This window comes from Onychomys torridus, chromosome 3 (genome assembly GCF_903995425.1).
Source record: "Onychomys torridus chromosome 3, mOncTor1.1, whole genome shotgun sequence".
Classification (NCBI taxonomy): domain Eukaryota; kingdom Metazoa; phylum Chordata; class Mammalia; order Rodentia; family Cricetidae; genus Onychomys; species Onychomys torridus.
The window spans coordinates 35,265,294-35,279,354 of NC_050445.1; the positions used below are offsets into that span (position 1 = coordinate 35,265,294).

The 14,061-nt window shown below is 37.2% G+C and overlaps 1 protein-coding gene across 12 annotated transcripts in view; it reads right to left on the reverse strand.

The window, feature by feature from the left end:
- The window catches only part of Agbl3 (ATP/GTP binding protein like 3), an 84,954-nt gene that overhangs the window by 32,409 nt on the left and 38,484 nt on the right, over positions 1-14,061 (reverse strand). For 2 of the 12 annotated variants that reach the window (XM_036181423.1, XM_036181425.1), the window contains exons 11-15: positions 9,938-10,004; positions 8,289-8,369; positions 6,039-6,096; positions 3,686-3,757; positions 721-766 (exon numbers count right to left, since the gene is read on the reverse strand). In XM_036181423.1, coding sequence (XP_036037316.1) covers positions 721-766; positions 3,686-3,757; positions 6,039-6,096; positions 8,289-8,369; positions 9,938-10,004 — 324 coding nt within the window. Of the gene's footprint in view, positions 1-720; positions 767-3,685; positions 3,758-5,660; positions 5,693-6,038; positions 6,097-8,288; positions 8,370-8,988; positions 9,067-9,937; positions 10,005-13,009; positions 13,123-14,061 lie in introns of those variants that run through there. The other 10 variants (XM_036181427.1, XM_036181426.1, XM_036181424.1 and 7 more) reach the window with 10 other exon arrangements.

The following is a 14,061-nucleotide window of genomic DNA, read 5'->3' on the forward strand; positions in this document are numbered from 1 at the left end:
TCCAAAGATGCCTGTCATATTATCATTTATGTAACCAATTCTCTAGGCTTTTGAAGTGAGAATATTACATTCAAACAGAACCATTTTCATTGTCATTAAACAGAAATCAGGTCCTTGAGAAAAAAGCCATGGAAGGAAGAAAAGTTACACCATCACCTTTTGCAGTGAAATTACATAGTTGTGTGAATTCAGTGAATTCTCAGATGCTTATCTGTGATTTAACTAAGTCACTGTCCAGACAGTGGTTGATATTATTCCTACAGACAGGAAAATTGGCCAAACATAATTAGAGATACAGTAGTTAACAGTTCAGACAAAGATTCAAAGCTGGGCAATGTAATCTTTGACTTTCCTTTCTGTGCCTTTTCCAGGCTTTAGATGCTAGTTTTACCTCTGTGTGACCAATGGTCCATAAACTATTTTTAAAATGAAAAATCAGATAATTCAATGATAAATACATAGAAATAAATATTTAGCTAAGACTTTATCCATTAAGGACAATCTGGGGATATTGAAATTGTCTCAGAACCCTTCAAAACAGTATCTGTGGGTGCTCTTACATCTTAGAGTGATTTAGACAGCTAGGATCTAAAGATAAACTTGATCAACAACTTTTTTCAAAGAGTAATCTTATCTGTTGCTTTAATTCAAAGTCAAAACATTCTAAGACAGAAGAAAAAGAGTAATATGGTTAGGAGAAATCAAGAGTAGTTCACCTACCTTGAATGCGTTTTTCGGGGATAAAAGATATGTTCAGGAATTTTCACTAAAAAGGAGAATATACCATAAAATAACTGGTTACATTTTTTGCTTTTTTTTTTTTTTTTTGGTTTTTCGAGGACAGGGTTTCTCCGTGTAGTTTTGGTGCCTGTCCTAGATCTCTCTCTGTAGACCAGGCTGGCCTTGAACTCACAGAGATCCGCCTGGCTCTGCTTCCTAAGTGCTGGGATTAAAGGCGTGCGCCACCGCCGCCCAGCTAGTTACATTTTAAGATCAACAAGTTAATTTTTTTATTTTCTTGGCAATTATTTTATGTATACTTAATGGCTAGATAATTTAGTTAATTTTTAGTTAAATGATGTTTTGCTCATACACATGAAATATATGAATACACATTCCTCTTGTGAGCCTTTTAATAAAACTGTTCCAAGAGAATAATAAACAGGAAAAATATCTATATATTAACTACCAATTGGAAAGTAATCTATGGGCTGGGAATTCAACTCAGTGGCAGAGGACTTGCCTAGCATGTGAGAGGCTCTGAGTACTCTTGAAGAAAAAGAAAGTAAAAAATGAAGAAGAAGAAGAAGAAGAAGAAGAAGAAGAAGAAGAAGAAGAAGAAGAAGAAGAGGAAGAAGAAGAAGAAAGAAGGAGAAAGAGGAGGAAGAGCAGGAGGAACAGGAAGAAGGAACAACCACCATCACCAAAAATCAAAACAAAACACTCCCTGCAAACCTGTGAAGGACATTTACATATACACTAATATGCTCAGCATTTTAGAGAGTTGATCTAGGATGCAGATGTATTAGACCAAAGTAAAGTATAATGTATAATAACCATTATGCACATATTTTAATATAAAAATTGGGGCCTAAATTATATATTATTATATATTATTTTTGACATTATTTACATCTTACTATTTAAGCAAAACAATAATAGAACTAGTTAACAGTGGCAATCATAATTAATAGCTGAAAAAGTTAACTAGTAGATAGTGATAAAATGTACTTTTATAATATTTCTTCCCTCTGATATAGACTTTAACTCTTTTTAAAGGTATGGTCTTATGTAGTTCAGGCTAGCCTCAATTCTCCATATAAGAGACCAGCATACCTCTCATGTAATAAGCAAGTGAGTTCACTACCTACTATTTTGACTGAACATTGTTGTTTTGGAGGAAGGTGAAAATATTTTCAGTTGATTCAGCTCTTGTTTGTCCAATCCCAGATTCATAAGACTTAAGTCTACTTTACCTCTTTTCCTTTAGGATGACTCTGTCAACTTAACAGGCAAATGAAGGCACACCAAATGTAAGAACGAAGAATTTATTCAATTCAATGTGAGGATGGCCACCTGGGACATAGTCTAGCAGCCTAGTAAGTGCTCTGAGGTTTACACATTTTTAGTTTTAAGCTGCATGAAGAGTTTGAAATAATTTGTCCTGGCTAAGTTAAACTGTCTCATAAAAAGTATATTGGGTATGTATTACTCTCTGGGTAGTTTGGGGGTGGGGGGAGTCTATTGTGCAAACTTAGTAGAACTTAATAAACAATGTTTTAGGAATCTGAAGTATGCCAGGTCCTAAGATCAACTTCATCTAAGGGGTACTTGTGTTGGAACAGAGTTCAAAGATTTAACTGTGGATATATATGAGAATAGATTTCTCTCCCTAGTCCATTTTAAGTCTCCAAACCAATTCTACTCTAGTTTATCTTTCTTGACACTTAACCTCAAAACAGTTCCTACATGTTGTACCTCTATTGTTTGTGTGTGTATGTGTGTGTGCCTCTGTAAGTCAGAGGTTGACATCCTGTGTCTTCCTTGATTATTCTATTTTTGCATATGGAGACAAGGCCTCTCACCTGAACCCAGACCTTCATGATCATCTACTCAAGCCAGCCAGCTTACTCTGGGGATCCTACTTCTGCCTTCAGAGCACTGGGATTACAGTGGCTCACCATGTCCACCTGGCTCTACTTTTAGATATCTGTCTTCCTAACTAGTTAGGGATGCCCTTTAATTGTCAGTAAAACAACCCAGTCATCTAGCCGTCTTTCTTAAGGGATGCACAGGGCAACTGGCCTTGGGATGGTACTCATTATCTTTCCAATATCCTTGACTGAAAACTGCTCCACAACAGTTGCTTCAGTGCTGAAGCTCTTTAGCAACAGAATTAACTGCATTGCAATTTAATAAACTACTTGGATCAAGTGTAATCAAAAGTTGTATGAGCCTGATGAACTAGGTCTAATAAATTAGGGCTAAGACTAGAGTACTCTCAAAATTTTCCTATGACTTAGGATTTGATGAGATGCAAATGCAAATAATATTCTGTTCTCTTTTTGGTAGTATAAAACTATAAGAAACAGATCTATGTCCATAATCAGTCATGCATAGGGAGGGGCTCATTGAGCCCTACCCCTCTCTGTTCAACTATTGCTTACTGATAGCTTCTGGGAGAAGGGGAGTCATTGTCTTCAGTTGTGTACCCACTGTCAATCCAAACAAGCTCCAATAGATAGCTGTAAATCTAAGGCCACAAAGTCAGTTCCAGTTAAACTTAGTGAGTCACAAAACAACAAAAGACATGAATGTAGGATTGGGATTTGTAGAGAGGAGGGAGAACTAGTGGGGCTGGAAGGAAGAGGGTAGGTGCTAAGGATAACTGTATTTATATGTATGCAAATAGATTTAATTGTCAAATGAAAGTTAATACAAAATTAAAAACAAATTCATGTATAACCAATCTCTGTTGGCTTTTTCTATGCATTTCTAGAGCCAGAAAGAAGCAAAAAATTAAGCTCCTAAATTTCTAGTAAGGTGAACTTCTGGTTGGCAATCTGATTTTAAGATAATATCTTATTCTTTAAAGTATGTAGACCTTGATCAGTAAAATGTATTATTATTATTGCACATGTTCAGATTGTAGGTGATCACACATTTCTGAGCCCTCTCTACTCACCCAAGCCTTGATTAGGCAATGGTCTTCTGAAACAGTGAGCCACATAAACATCTGGTACAGTTGGCTTTGGATCTAGAAAAGATGGTAAAGGATCATAGCAAATGGAAATGAATGACTGATTATAGCTCCTTCATATTTTATATCTCTTTTCAAAATGAAAAGTTCACATAATGTGTGAACAGTAGGGTTTTTTTGTTTGTTTCTTCTTTTTCTTTTCTTTCTTTCTTTTTCTTTTCTTTTCTTTTTTTTTTTGAGACAGGATTTCTCTGTGTAACAGCCCTGGCTGTCCTGAACTCACTTTGTAGACCAGACTGGCTTTGAACTCACAGAGATCTGCCTGCCTCTGCCTCCTAAGTGCACTATCATACCCAGTGTGTGAATAGTAGTTTAATTCAATGAAATTAACATATGACATCTTCAAATATATATATATATTTTTGCTGTATTTCAAGTATTTATACCTCTAGGGACAACAATTTCTTCTCTAGGAATTTATTAGAAAGAAATAATTGTACACACAAATGGATAGATTTCCATGCTGTTTACAATAGAGGAAATTTAGAAACAAAATAAAAGTTAAACAATGGGCCTAGTTATACAAATTAAGATTTACAGAATAAAATATTTTATTGTCATTTTTCCACATGCAAAAGTGCTTATAAAATGCTCTAATTCTGCCAGACAATGGTGGCGCATGCCTTTAATCCCAGCACTTGGGAGGTAGAGGTAGGCAGATCTCTGTGAGTTTGAGGTCAGCCTGGTCTACTGAGAGAGTTCCAGGACAGCCAGAGTTACACAGAGAAACCCTGTCTCAAAAAAGTATTAAAAAACCCCAAAATAATAAAAACAAGAAACTTTAATTTTAAAATGAAAAAGGAACATGGAAAATAACAAGATTATGCCATTTATTAAGATGTGGCATCTTAGAAAAAGGAAAAATTATTCTAAAATATTATTTTTACTTTCTTTTATCTTTAAAAAATCTGTGTGTGTGTGTGTGTGTGTGTGTGTGTGTGTGTGTGTGTGTGTGTGTTTTCAGGGTCTCTTGTTTGATTTTGCCTGTACCTGTGTCAAGATAGCTGGCATCCAAGCTTACAGAAGATTCTCCTGTATACTTCTATCTCACCCTCAGTATATTGTGATTACAGATGCTTGTCTTGTGTCTGAGGATCCAAACTCATGAATTCATGCTTGTGCAGCCACCATGTTACTCAATGGAGCTGTCTTCCTAGCCCCTTTGTGTTTATCTTTATTTCTGATTTCTGACATTTTAAACAAAAGTTATGTATAAAGAATTATTGAATTCCTTGGTGATCACTATCAGAAAGAATGGGTAGTTTGAAGTTGTAGTGAAATGTGTCTTATCTAACCTCTCCTGTTCTTGGTATTGGTTTTTATCTTTTATTGTTTAGTTTCCTACTTCACAGACTGAATTTATGCACACATGTACATACACATTTTAATTAGGTTATTTCAACTCCTTTTGGGGGGGGATAATGGTGGTATAAATGTCTAATAAATTAGCACACATATATATAAAATTAAATTATTACCTTTGGTAAATTATCACAATGGACATATATTACATAAAGTACACATCTATATACTTATATATTTATTATCCACCTTCTGACTTTTCTTCAAGGGGCTTTAAAGATAAGGTGACAGAATATCAGCAATGCTAGATCAATGAAAGACATAATCAGACAGCACTTTGCAGCAGAAACAAATGGAGGTTGCAGATTTAATTTCTTTCCCGAGGTCATACTTCTATTAAGTTATGAGATGACAGGAGCAGACAGTTTAGAAACATTCCATCCCTATATTCCCTTTGAGGACAACCTTCCATAACCTTAAGTGTGGGCCTCACACATGTGGGCTCTCTGCTGTTCCGGTCACTACTGCTCCTGTTCTTGCTGCCTGGACATGTGGCTCACACTATGGACACTGTACATGCAACACAGTGCTTGCTTACCTGCTTTTCTTCCCTGGTTAAAAGAGAAGCTCCTGAAAGGAAGAACTAGTATCATATATTTCTTTTTAAAAAAACACATTTATTTATTATTATTGTGTCATCTGTGCATATATGAAGTGAGTGTATGGGGGGAGTATATGCCATTGAGAGTGTGTGGAGTTCAGAGAACAACTTTGTGGATTTAGTTTTCACCTTCCATTTTTATGTGGGTCTTAGGGATCAAACTCAGGTTGCCAGGCATGTGTGGCAAGCACCTGTCCCAGCTGAGCCATCTTAGACTCTCTGGCACCAAGCACAGTGGTGACCTCAAAGTTACGGCATAAACTGGGTGTTGTTGAATAAATGAACTGCTTGTAAGAAGGTAAGACAGAAGTTTACCTTTGACATCAGAATTTGACTCTTCTTGTCTTTGGAGTAAACGTTCTTTACCATAAGCCTAATGGAACAGAGAGTTGGAAAGAAAAGATGATATAGTACAAACATGAAACTGTAGTATGCTTCTTATATGATTATGATCTGATATGTTTTCAACAAATATTTCTTATTTATTTTTATTTTATTTCTCTCTTGCATTAATAAAGAGCAGGAAAAATCCGTATTTTTGTTCATTACTGAAAAGAGGATTTTTTTTCTCATACAGAACTCATGTATCTTGACAGAGACAAAAATGTTAAAATTAGAATTATTTAAATTAGAAGCTGAAAGTATGAAATAGATGAAAATATAAACAGTTATGTGAAAAATCTACCAACAAATTTCAGAACTATGCCTGTATACAAAAGGTAAAGAATATTTTCTTGAGCTTTGTAAAGAACTCCAAAACAAAGAAAACTTCAAGTATATTGCTTTTTTTTTTTTTGAGGGGAAATACAAATATGACTTACTGGACTAAAAGATACATACTGACTGTGAACCTAGAATAATCTACAAATCACTGTGACTGAAAACATTTTTAAGATTTTGTTTCTTTGCCTAACATTATAAAGAATTTTCTAAAAGGGCCTGAGGAAGGAAAGATAAATGAAAAGCATTTTTGCCAGCATATAGCATACATAATTCAGTAACACTAGACTATGAAATAGAGTTAATGCTAGCTAGCATCTATGACTCTAGAACTCTGAATCCAGCCTGGGCAACAAAGTGAAACCTTTCAATAAAACAAATCAAATCATATAAAACAACACACAATAGGACACAAACACAAAACTTGACATAGTTAAAACACAAAATGCATTTCTTTGTATATATAATTGACAACAGATATTGACATATCTATGGAAATGAGGAAAAAGATAAAAATCAAAATTGATTATGGGGTTGAAGAAATTGCTCAGTGCTTAGGAGTACTTGCTGGAATGTTAAGGGTTTTGTCTAACTATATGCAGTTGTTCAACTTTTGGCTGATTGCTCTAATGTCTTCAACCCTACCCACAGTCATAATTTGATGTTCAGGTTAATTTTTTAAAGTCTCCTTTGAATAGGCAGGTCTAGAAGTTGTGTATGAGGTATGTTCTGAGTTTTGAAGGGCTCCTCCCAGCTGTCTCCCCAGTTTTCTCCTGCGAAGTAGCCAGGATACAGTTTAGCATGTGTTTCTAATCAACCTACCAATCTCTGCCCAATTTCTTTATACCATATTTGCACAGGTTTTAAGAATTTCCCAAGCTTTAGCTTTCTCCATCTGTTGCAAATGAAATCGATTCTTTGGGAAAAGACTAGGATATCTTCTCTTGTACAGCCTGGCTCTCCCTCAAGGCAAACATCCGAAGCCTTAGTTCTGGATCTGGGGCGGGAGACAGTGACATTCTTCTGACTGGAACCCGGCTATAGTAGCCTTAGGTCTCCACTATTGCCTCTCCAGGACCTGAACCCATACTTTACAAGCCAAGGCAAGAATGACCAGGGGCCAGTTATCCAGTGGTGCAGCACCCAAGATGAAACCTCTAGCCCCAAACTGAGGTTGGAGTAGGCTTCTTTGTCCTTTTCTCTGCACTCCCCTCGATTACCATGCCTTGTTCCTCCTGGGAAGAGATCTCTGGTAGCTGTGGGGAAAGGTGCCACCTACTTTCTTGGCTGCACTACTCTGTAGCAGCTGTCTTAGTGAGCTAGGGTGGAACAAGGACAGTTGGGATTCTCAGATTGCTATTTTCAATGAGTGTGAGGACTTTGAGTAGATTATCTTTTCATTTTGACCTTATTTTTCACATCTAACCTTAGCCTTTGAATGGCTGTTCTTCTTTCTTTGTTAAGCAGTGTTTGCCATTTGCTAGTGAAGGGGTTTGCTGAAGTCTTGTCTGTCATTTGTCCATCTCTCAGCACCATTTATTTTCATTCCTTTGTGTTCTTTTAGGTTTCCTTGTTTTTACATTTCTTTTTAAATATCATGGATTCATTCTGCAAGCTTTCTCAAATAATTTTAAAATAAAATAAATACAAATGAAATTCAAACATGGCATCTTAGTAAGACCTGTCTCTCACCTGTCAAGGATCTTTTGGATTTTTGTAAACAGCAAATAATATGACCAAAGTCCTATTCACTTTTTTCTGAAGAAAAATGAGAACACATGACTTGCTTATTCTCTTGCATTCATACTTAAAACATTTTAAATCATTACAGTAATCAAGATTTACCTCTCTTGTGTTATTCTGGCGCTTTGCTAGGGTGGCATTTCTTTCCCTCTTTGTTTTCAGATACTTTTTCTTGTTTTTTACCTAGGTAAAATAATATTTTAAAACAGTATTTAATGAATGTATCAAAGACAGTCACTTTGAGTGTCTAAATACAGGCATTTTGCGACTCATTTCATCTTCAAGTAATGACCCCTTTCCTCCCACTGTAACTGTGCACCCTAGATGCATGCAAAGCAAACACAAGAATCTATGAAAAAAGTAATGGGGCTTTAGAAATAATTCCTAATCCCCAAGAGAGAAGACAATTCCATATCTGCAAGTAAAAATTTGTGGTTCTTGCCTAGCATGCCCAAAGCCTTGGCCTTGGTCCCCAGCACACAGCACACATACATGCAAACTCAGGATTGTTTTGGTTCTATGACTGTTATATACTACTCATTCATCAATTTTAATGGGATGTTTATTTTATTTTATTTTATTTTTTGGTTTTTTGAGACAGGGTTTCTCTGTGTAGCTTTGTGCCTTTCCTGGAACTCACTTTGTAGACCAGGCTGGCCTCGAACTCACAGAGATCTGCCTGCCTCTGTCTCCCGAGTGCTGGGATCAAAGGCGTGTGCCACCACGGCCTGGCCGGGATGTCTATTATAATTTCCCAACTACTGTTCCATTATTAAAGATGTACATAAGAGGGGCAGATAACTTGCCTTATTTTATAGGTTTTGGTCCAGTCTTGGTGTAGGTTATGATGGAGGACTGATAACCATGCCTGGATGAGATGCTGGGTGTTTTGGAAAGGGAACAAATACTAGTAAATGTAGCATATGGGCAGGAAATTACTAACTGTGACCTAGATGTGAACTGTGTAATGCTAAACCACTGCTTCCACATGTTTTGCCCTCTAAAATAGGATTATGCATGCCTAGTCTTCACTGTGGAGCTCTGTAGAGCCTCTCATGATAAGTGGACTATACCTCTCCATTCTGTTGACTGTTGAGCCTGGCTGGCTATATTACTTACTATGGCTAGTGGATTGTTAGTGAATATGGTATATGAAAATAAAAGGCTTACTGTAAATCTCTAAGGTTTTGAAATTGTTTGTCACACAGTGGAAAGGAGCTTATTCCCTCACTTAAGTATATCTTTCTTTAGTAAGCCCATGCAAACTGTGATCTCCATATAAACTCTTTAATTGTTCCTTTAGGCATCTATCCTCATCTGTTAAGTCATGTTTCACTTATTTTGTTATGTTACTCTCCCAGCTAGAACATAAGAAAACAAAGGGAAAGATTCTTTTTGACTCACTGTTTTCACTGTTCTGTTTCCGGCACTTAGGCAGTGCCTGGTACATTGTTTGAGCACAGTATTATCAATAATAACCAGTGATTTATGTCAGAGTAGCACATGTAACATTAACAAGTGGTGTGGAATTTGAGAATTAATTTCACTTCCTGGATCTTAATACTCTCATAGAAGAAGTAAGGGGGTTGGAATAAAAATTCTATGAATTAAAATATGCACACAATCAGAAAAACAATTATTACTACACAATAATGATAGATGCACAAACCTTTTTCCTGGCTTTTAGTAACAACAATAATCAGTGTACCTGCTTAACATATCCACACTGAAGCAAAACTTGTTAATCATACCTGAGAGGTCAACTTGAGAAGGTAAGTCTGAGTGTCATTGGACTCTGAACTTTCAGAGCCTCGACTACTAAAAAAGGAAAGTAATAATAATTACAGTTTTCAGAATTTAAAATTTCAACATTGCTTTCACTTTATCATCTTATTTGAAAGGATAATTATAATTAGAAAGAGAATGATATTTACAAAAGTTATTTATCATTTGGTGGTCCCATATAACTCAGAAATGGTATTTTTATTTTCTGAATGATAGAAACTATAAATGTTTGGGAATATGTTACTGGGATGTAAGCCCTGTGAAAGTACCATTTTTTTTTTTCTGTCTGGTTCATTGCTATGCAATTAGGGTGGGAATAACACCTGGTACACAGTCAGGCTCAATATTCTTTGTTAAATAAGTAAACAAATAAGCGATATATCTGTGAAGTTCCTTAACTCTTATGGGTATCATTAACTCTTAAAATTAGTTTTTATGTCACTATATTTCTATATTGTTTAAAGACAATTAAGGGCCACCCAAAGCATAGTACCTTAAGAAACAATAGGTCAAACACAAATCTATTTCTAATTATAATCACTTAATACAATGGTAGGCAAAATTTATTTGCCTGATTGCCTGAGCAACAACTCATGAAAGGAAATATTTCTGGGTTGAATTTCTTTTCTTTTCTTTTCTTTCTTTTTTTTTTTTAAGCTGAGGACCAAACCCAGGGCCTTGTGCTTGCTAGGCAAGCACTCTATCACTGAGCTAAATCCCCAACCCTGTATTTCTTATATATATTTTGTTAATTAATAGATTTTTACTTTTTAAGAGCAGTTTTAGGTTTACAGAAATGCACCATAGATATTTCACACTTCTCTTCTGCAGTTTCCCCTGCTATTAGCTTGTTAAGCTACATGGTAATTTGTTAACAACTGAGAGCAAATTTATTGTTTACTAGCTGACTCAACATATATTCTGTAAGATTTGACAAATTTGTTTGTTTTGTTGTTGTTGTTTTGTTTTGTTGAGACAGGGTTTTTCTGTGTAACTCTGGCACCTGTCCTGAAACTCACTCTGTAGCCCAGGCTGGCCTCGAACTCACAGAGATCCGCCTGCCTCTGCCTCCCGAGTGCTGGGATTAAAGGGGTGTGCCACCACCGCCTGGCTTCTTTTACAAATTTATAAAGACAGGTATCTTTCACCACTACAGCATCAAACATTGTCTCAAACATTCTGTTTGACTGTCCATGATTCTGTTTCCAGGAAATTCTTGGCAACCACTGACCCTTTCCCCTTCTAGTTTCGTCTTGCCCATTGCGTCTCATAGCCTTTTCAGACTTCTTTCATTTACCAATACTGTTACCAACACTGAAGCAGGCATGTAGGGACACATTCCTATACTGATTTACCACTCAAGTGTCTTTTCCTTTATTTCAACTAAAGCTTATGAACCAAGTTAGAGACATGTAGAGGCATTTCTGTGGACCATCTGCGATGAAAGTAAGCATGTGTGCCTCCTTTAGTATGCAAACTGAGCAGTCTCAAAGTGTTCCTGTCTGCAATTTTTACCTTTAAATCTGCTATATAACCCTGGGCCATGAATGTATCAATGTGTTTGTCATATTTCTTTTGTAAAGCATGACTTAAAACTGAGCATGTTCAAGAATCTACTACTTTACTGAGCATGCTCAGGAAAGTGTCCACCCCTCTAATGCTTTCTTATATTAATATTTACAGGCTTTCTAAGTAAAATTCCCACACTGTCTTTGAGGAAGTCATTTGCTTTTTGCTCTCCTTACCTGCTACAGGTAACAAATCTTTCTCGGTTACTATTTCTAGGCCATGTTTGTTTTGGTTTTGTACTCATCAAGATGAAATCCACTGTATATGGTTGCAATATAATATGGACTTAGGTTTCTGTTCTGTCATATTGTTTCATGGTTTGGCAACTCACTTATTTTTATCATTGAATAACAATCCATTATATGGACATACTTTAAAAAAAATCATTCATCTGTTGGAGGACATCTGGTTGCTTCCAGTTTGGGCAATTATAAATAAAGCTGTTTAAATACTATGTGGACTTGTTTTCAATTTATTTGGTTTAAACCTAAGAAACAACGATGAGCTGGGGTGTAGTAGTTTCATGACCTCCCATGATGGGTCATACAACTGTGGCTGATCTGCCTAAGGGCTAAGAATCTGAGGGGCAATTCTAATGTGGCTACATTTTCTACATGGTTAAGATGGTATACTGCCCACCCTGTTGGAGTGGAAGTTACATGACTGATAAGATATGCGACCAAGGCTGAGACATCCTGAGAGTGGAACAATCCTAATGCCCATTTTCTTCTAAATGGTATGGAGTGACCATGTCTCCTTGATTAATGGGGTCTATCACACAAGTATCAGGATACCCCCAAATAGATGATGGACTAGAGGTTATAACTGCAGCCTTTGAAAGTAGCATGTGGTAGAGAGTAGGTGGTGGTAATTGGGGGTGGTGGGAGAAGGTACCCAGGCAGACCCAAAGTCTAAATTCCAGGAGAGTGAGCGAGTGCTGTGCTTTCCTGGACCACTTTCTATGAAGCAAAGTGTGTAAAGGGCCAAAAGAACAAACAGGGAAATATTTCACACATCACAGTGGTTGGAACAGAAATTGGAATGAATGGGTTCCAGAAAGCAGAGCACTTAAATACATGAACACCAATTTGCAGAAACAGTGAGAACTTTAAGGGCCAATCAATCAGGAGCAAGGCAATCAGAGGGCAAGAGGAGAGGGGCTGCTCCCAGTAAGAAGACATCAGGCCTGCAACAGCAAACTGTGGAAGTGACAACCAAAAAGAGCAGACAGAAAGGAAGAGGGCCTGAGTGGATCCTACTGTTGAAAATGAAGAAACATTTGTGAGCAGGGTTGAAGTTAAAGAGTCCTGAAAGCTGCCACCATGGCTCATGGATGCCTGGGACTTGATCCCCAGGCAAAGGATTTCAGTAAATGTGGCGCTCCATGCACCTGAGACATGGGTGCATCAGGGTGCTCTGTGAGAATTTCAGCATACTGCAGTCTCTCAGATTTTCATGATTTCCTCAAGTACCTGGCGAAGAACTCTGCAACTGTGCTCAGTGCCAGTGATTACGAAGTGGTTCCTCCTGAGTACCATCGGAAAGCCGTGTGAGGGGCGTGCTCTCACTCGTGTTTGGGTCTCTGTAAACAGAGTTTGGTTCTTAGTCCTTCTGTACAAATGATGTACTTTGAAGACGTTAGTGTATATTACAGAACTGATGTTTGTTTTCTGCTGGATTTTAAAGAGAGAAAATAAAGGGAGCTCTTTTTTTCTTTTCTTTTTTCTTTTAAAGTTTCTACCAGTGTATTCAATGATGGACAATAAAGACATGCTATAGAGCAGTGGTTCTCAACCTTCCTAATGCTGTGACCCTTTAATACAGTTCCTCATGTTGTGGTGACCCCTCAACCTTAAAATTATTTCGTTGCTACTTCATAACTGTAATTTTGCTACTATTATGAATCATAATGTAAATATCTGACGTGCAGGATAGTGGATATGTGACCTCCAAAGGGGTTGTGACACACAGTTTGAGAACCACTGCTTTAGAGTATTATTATTATTGCCTAGCTGACACAGCTGCTTTTGAATGCTGGTAGTGTTCCTTTGACACTATGCACTTTTATAGTATGTGTTTCTGCTCTATGACAAAATGCTGATTCCTAGTGCCTAAGGTTCGCTTCAGTGCATGTAATTGAACACTCATCCATTTGTGCTTCTTTTTGTTAAATGTGCTTAAAAAGCCCATCCTTTGCAACTCATCCTTGTTGTTCCTTACACATTTTATCTTTGTTCAATTGTTAAAGAATGGTGGGTTCCAATGACAGAGAAATGGATGAGATCTACATGAACAACCTGGACGAGAGTGGGAGAAATGAAAGGCAAGGTTTGAGGGAAGGGAGGCTTGGGGGAGCAGGAGATCCCAGCTGGATCAGGAACAGAAAGGGAGAACAAGGAATAGTAGACCATGATGGATGAGGACCACATGAGAACAGGAGTGGGCAGAGTGCTGGAGAGGTCACCTGAGGTCCACAGTGATGCATCCTCTGTAGACTGCTGGCAATGGTCGAGAGAAAGCC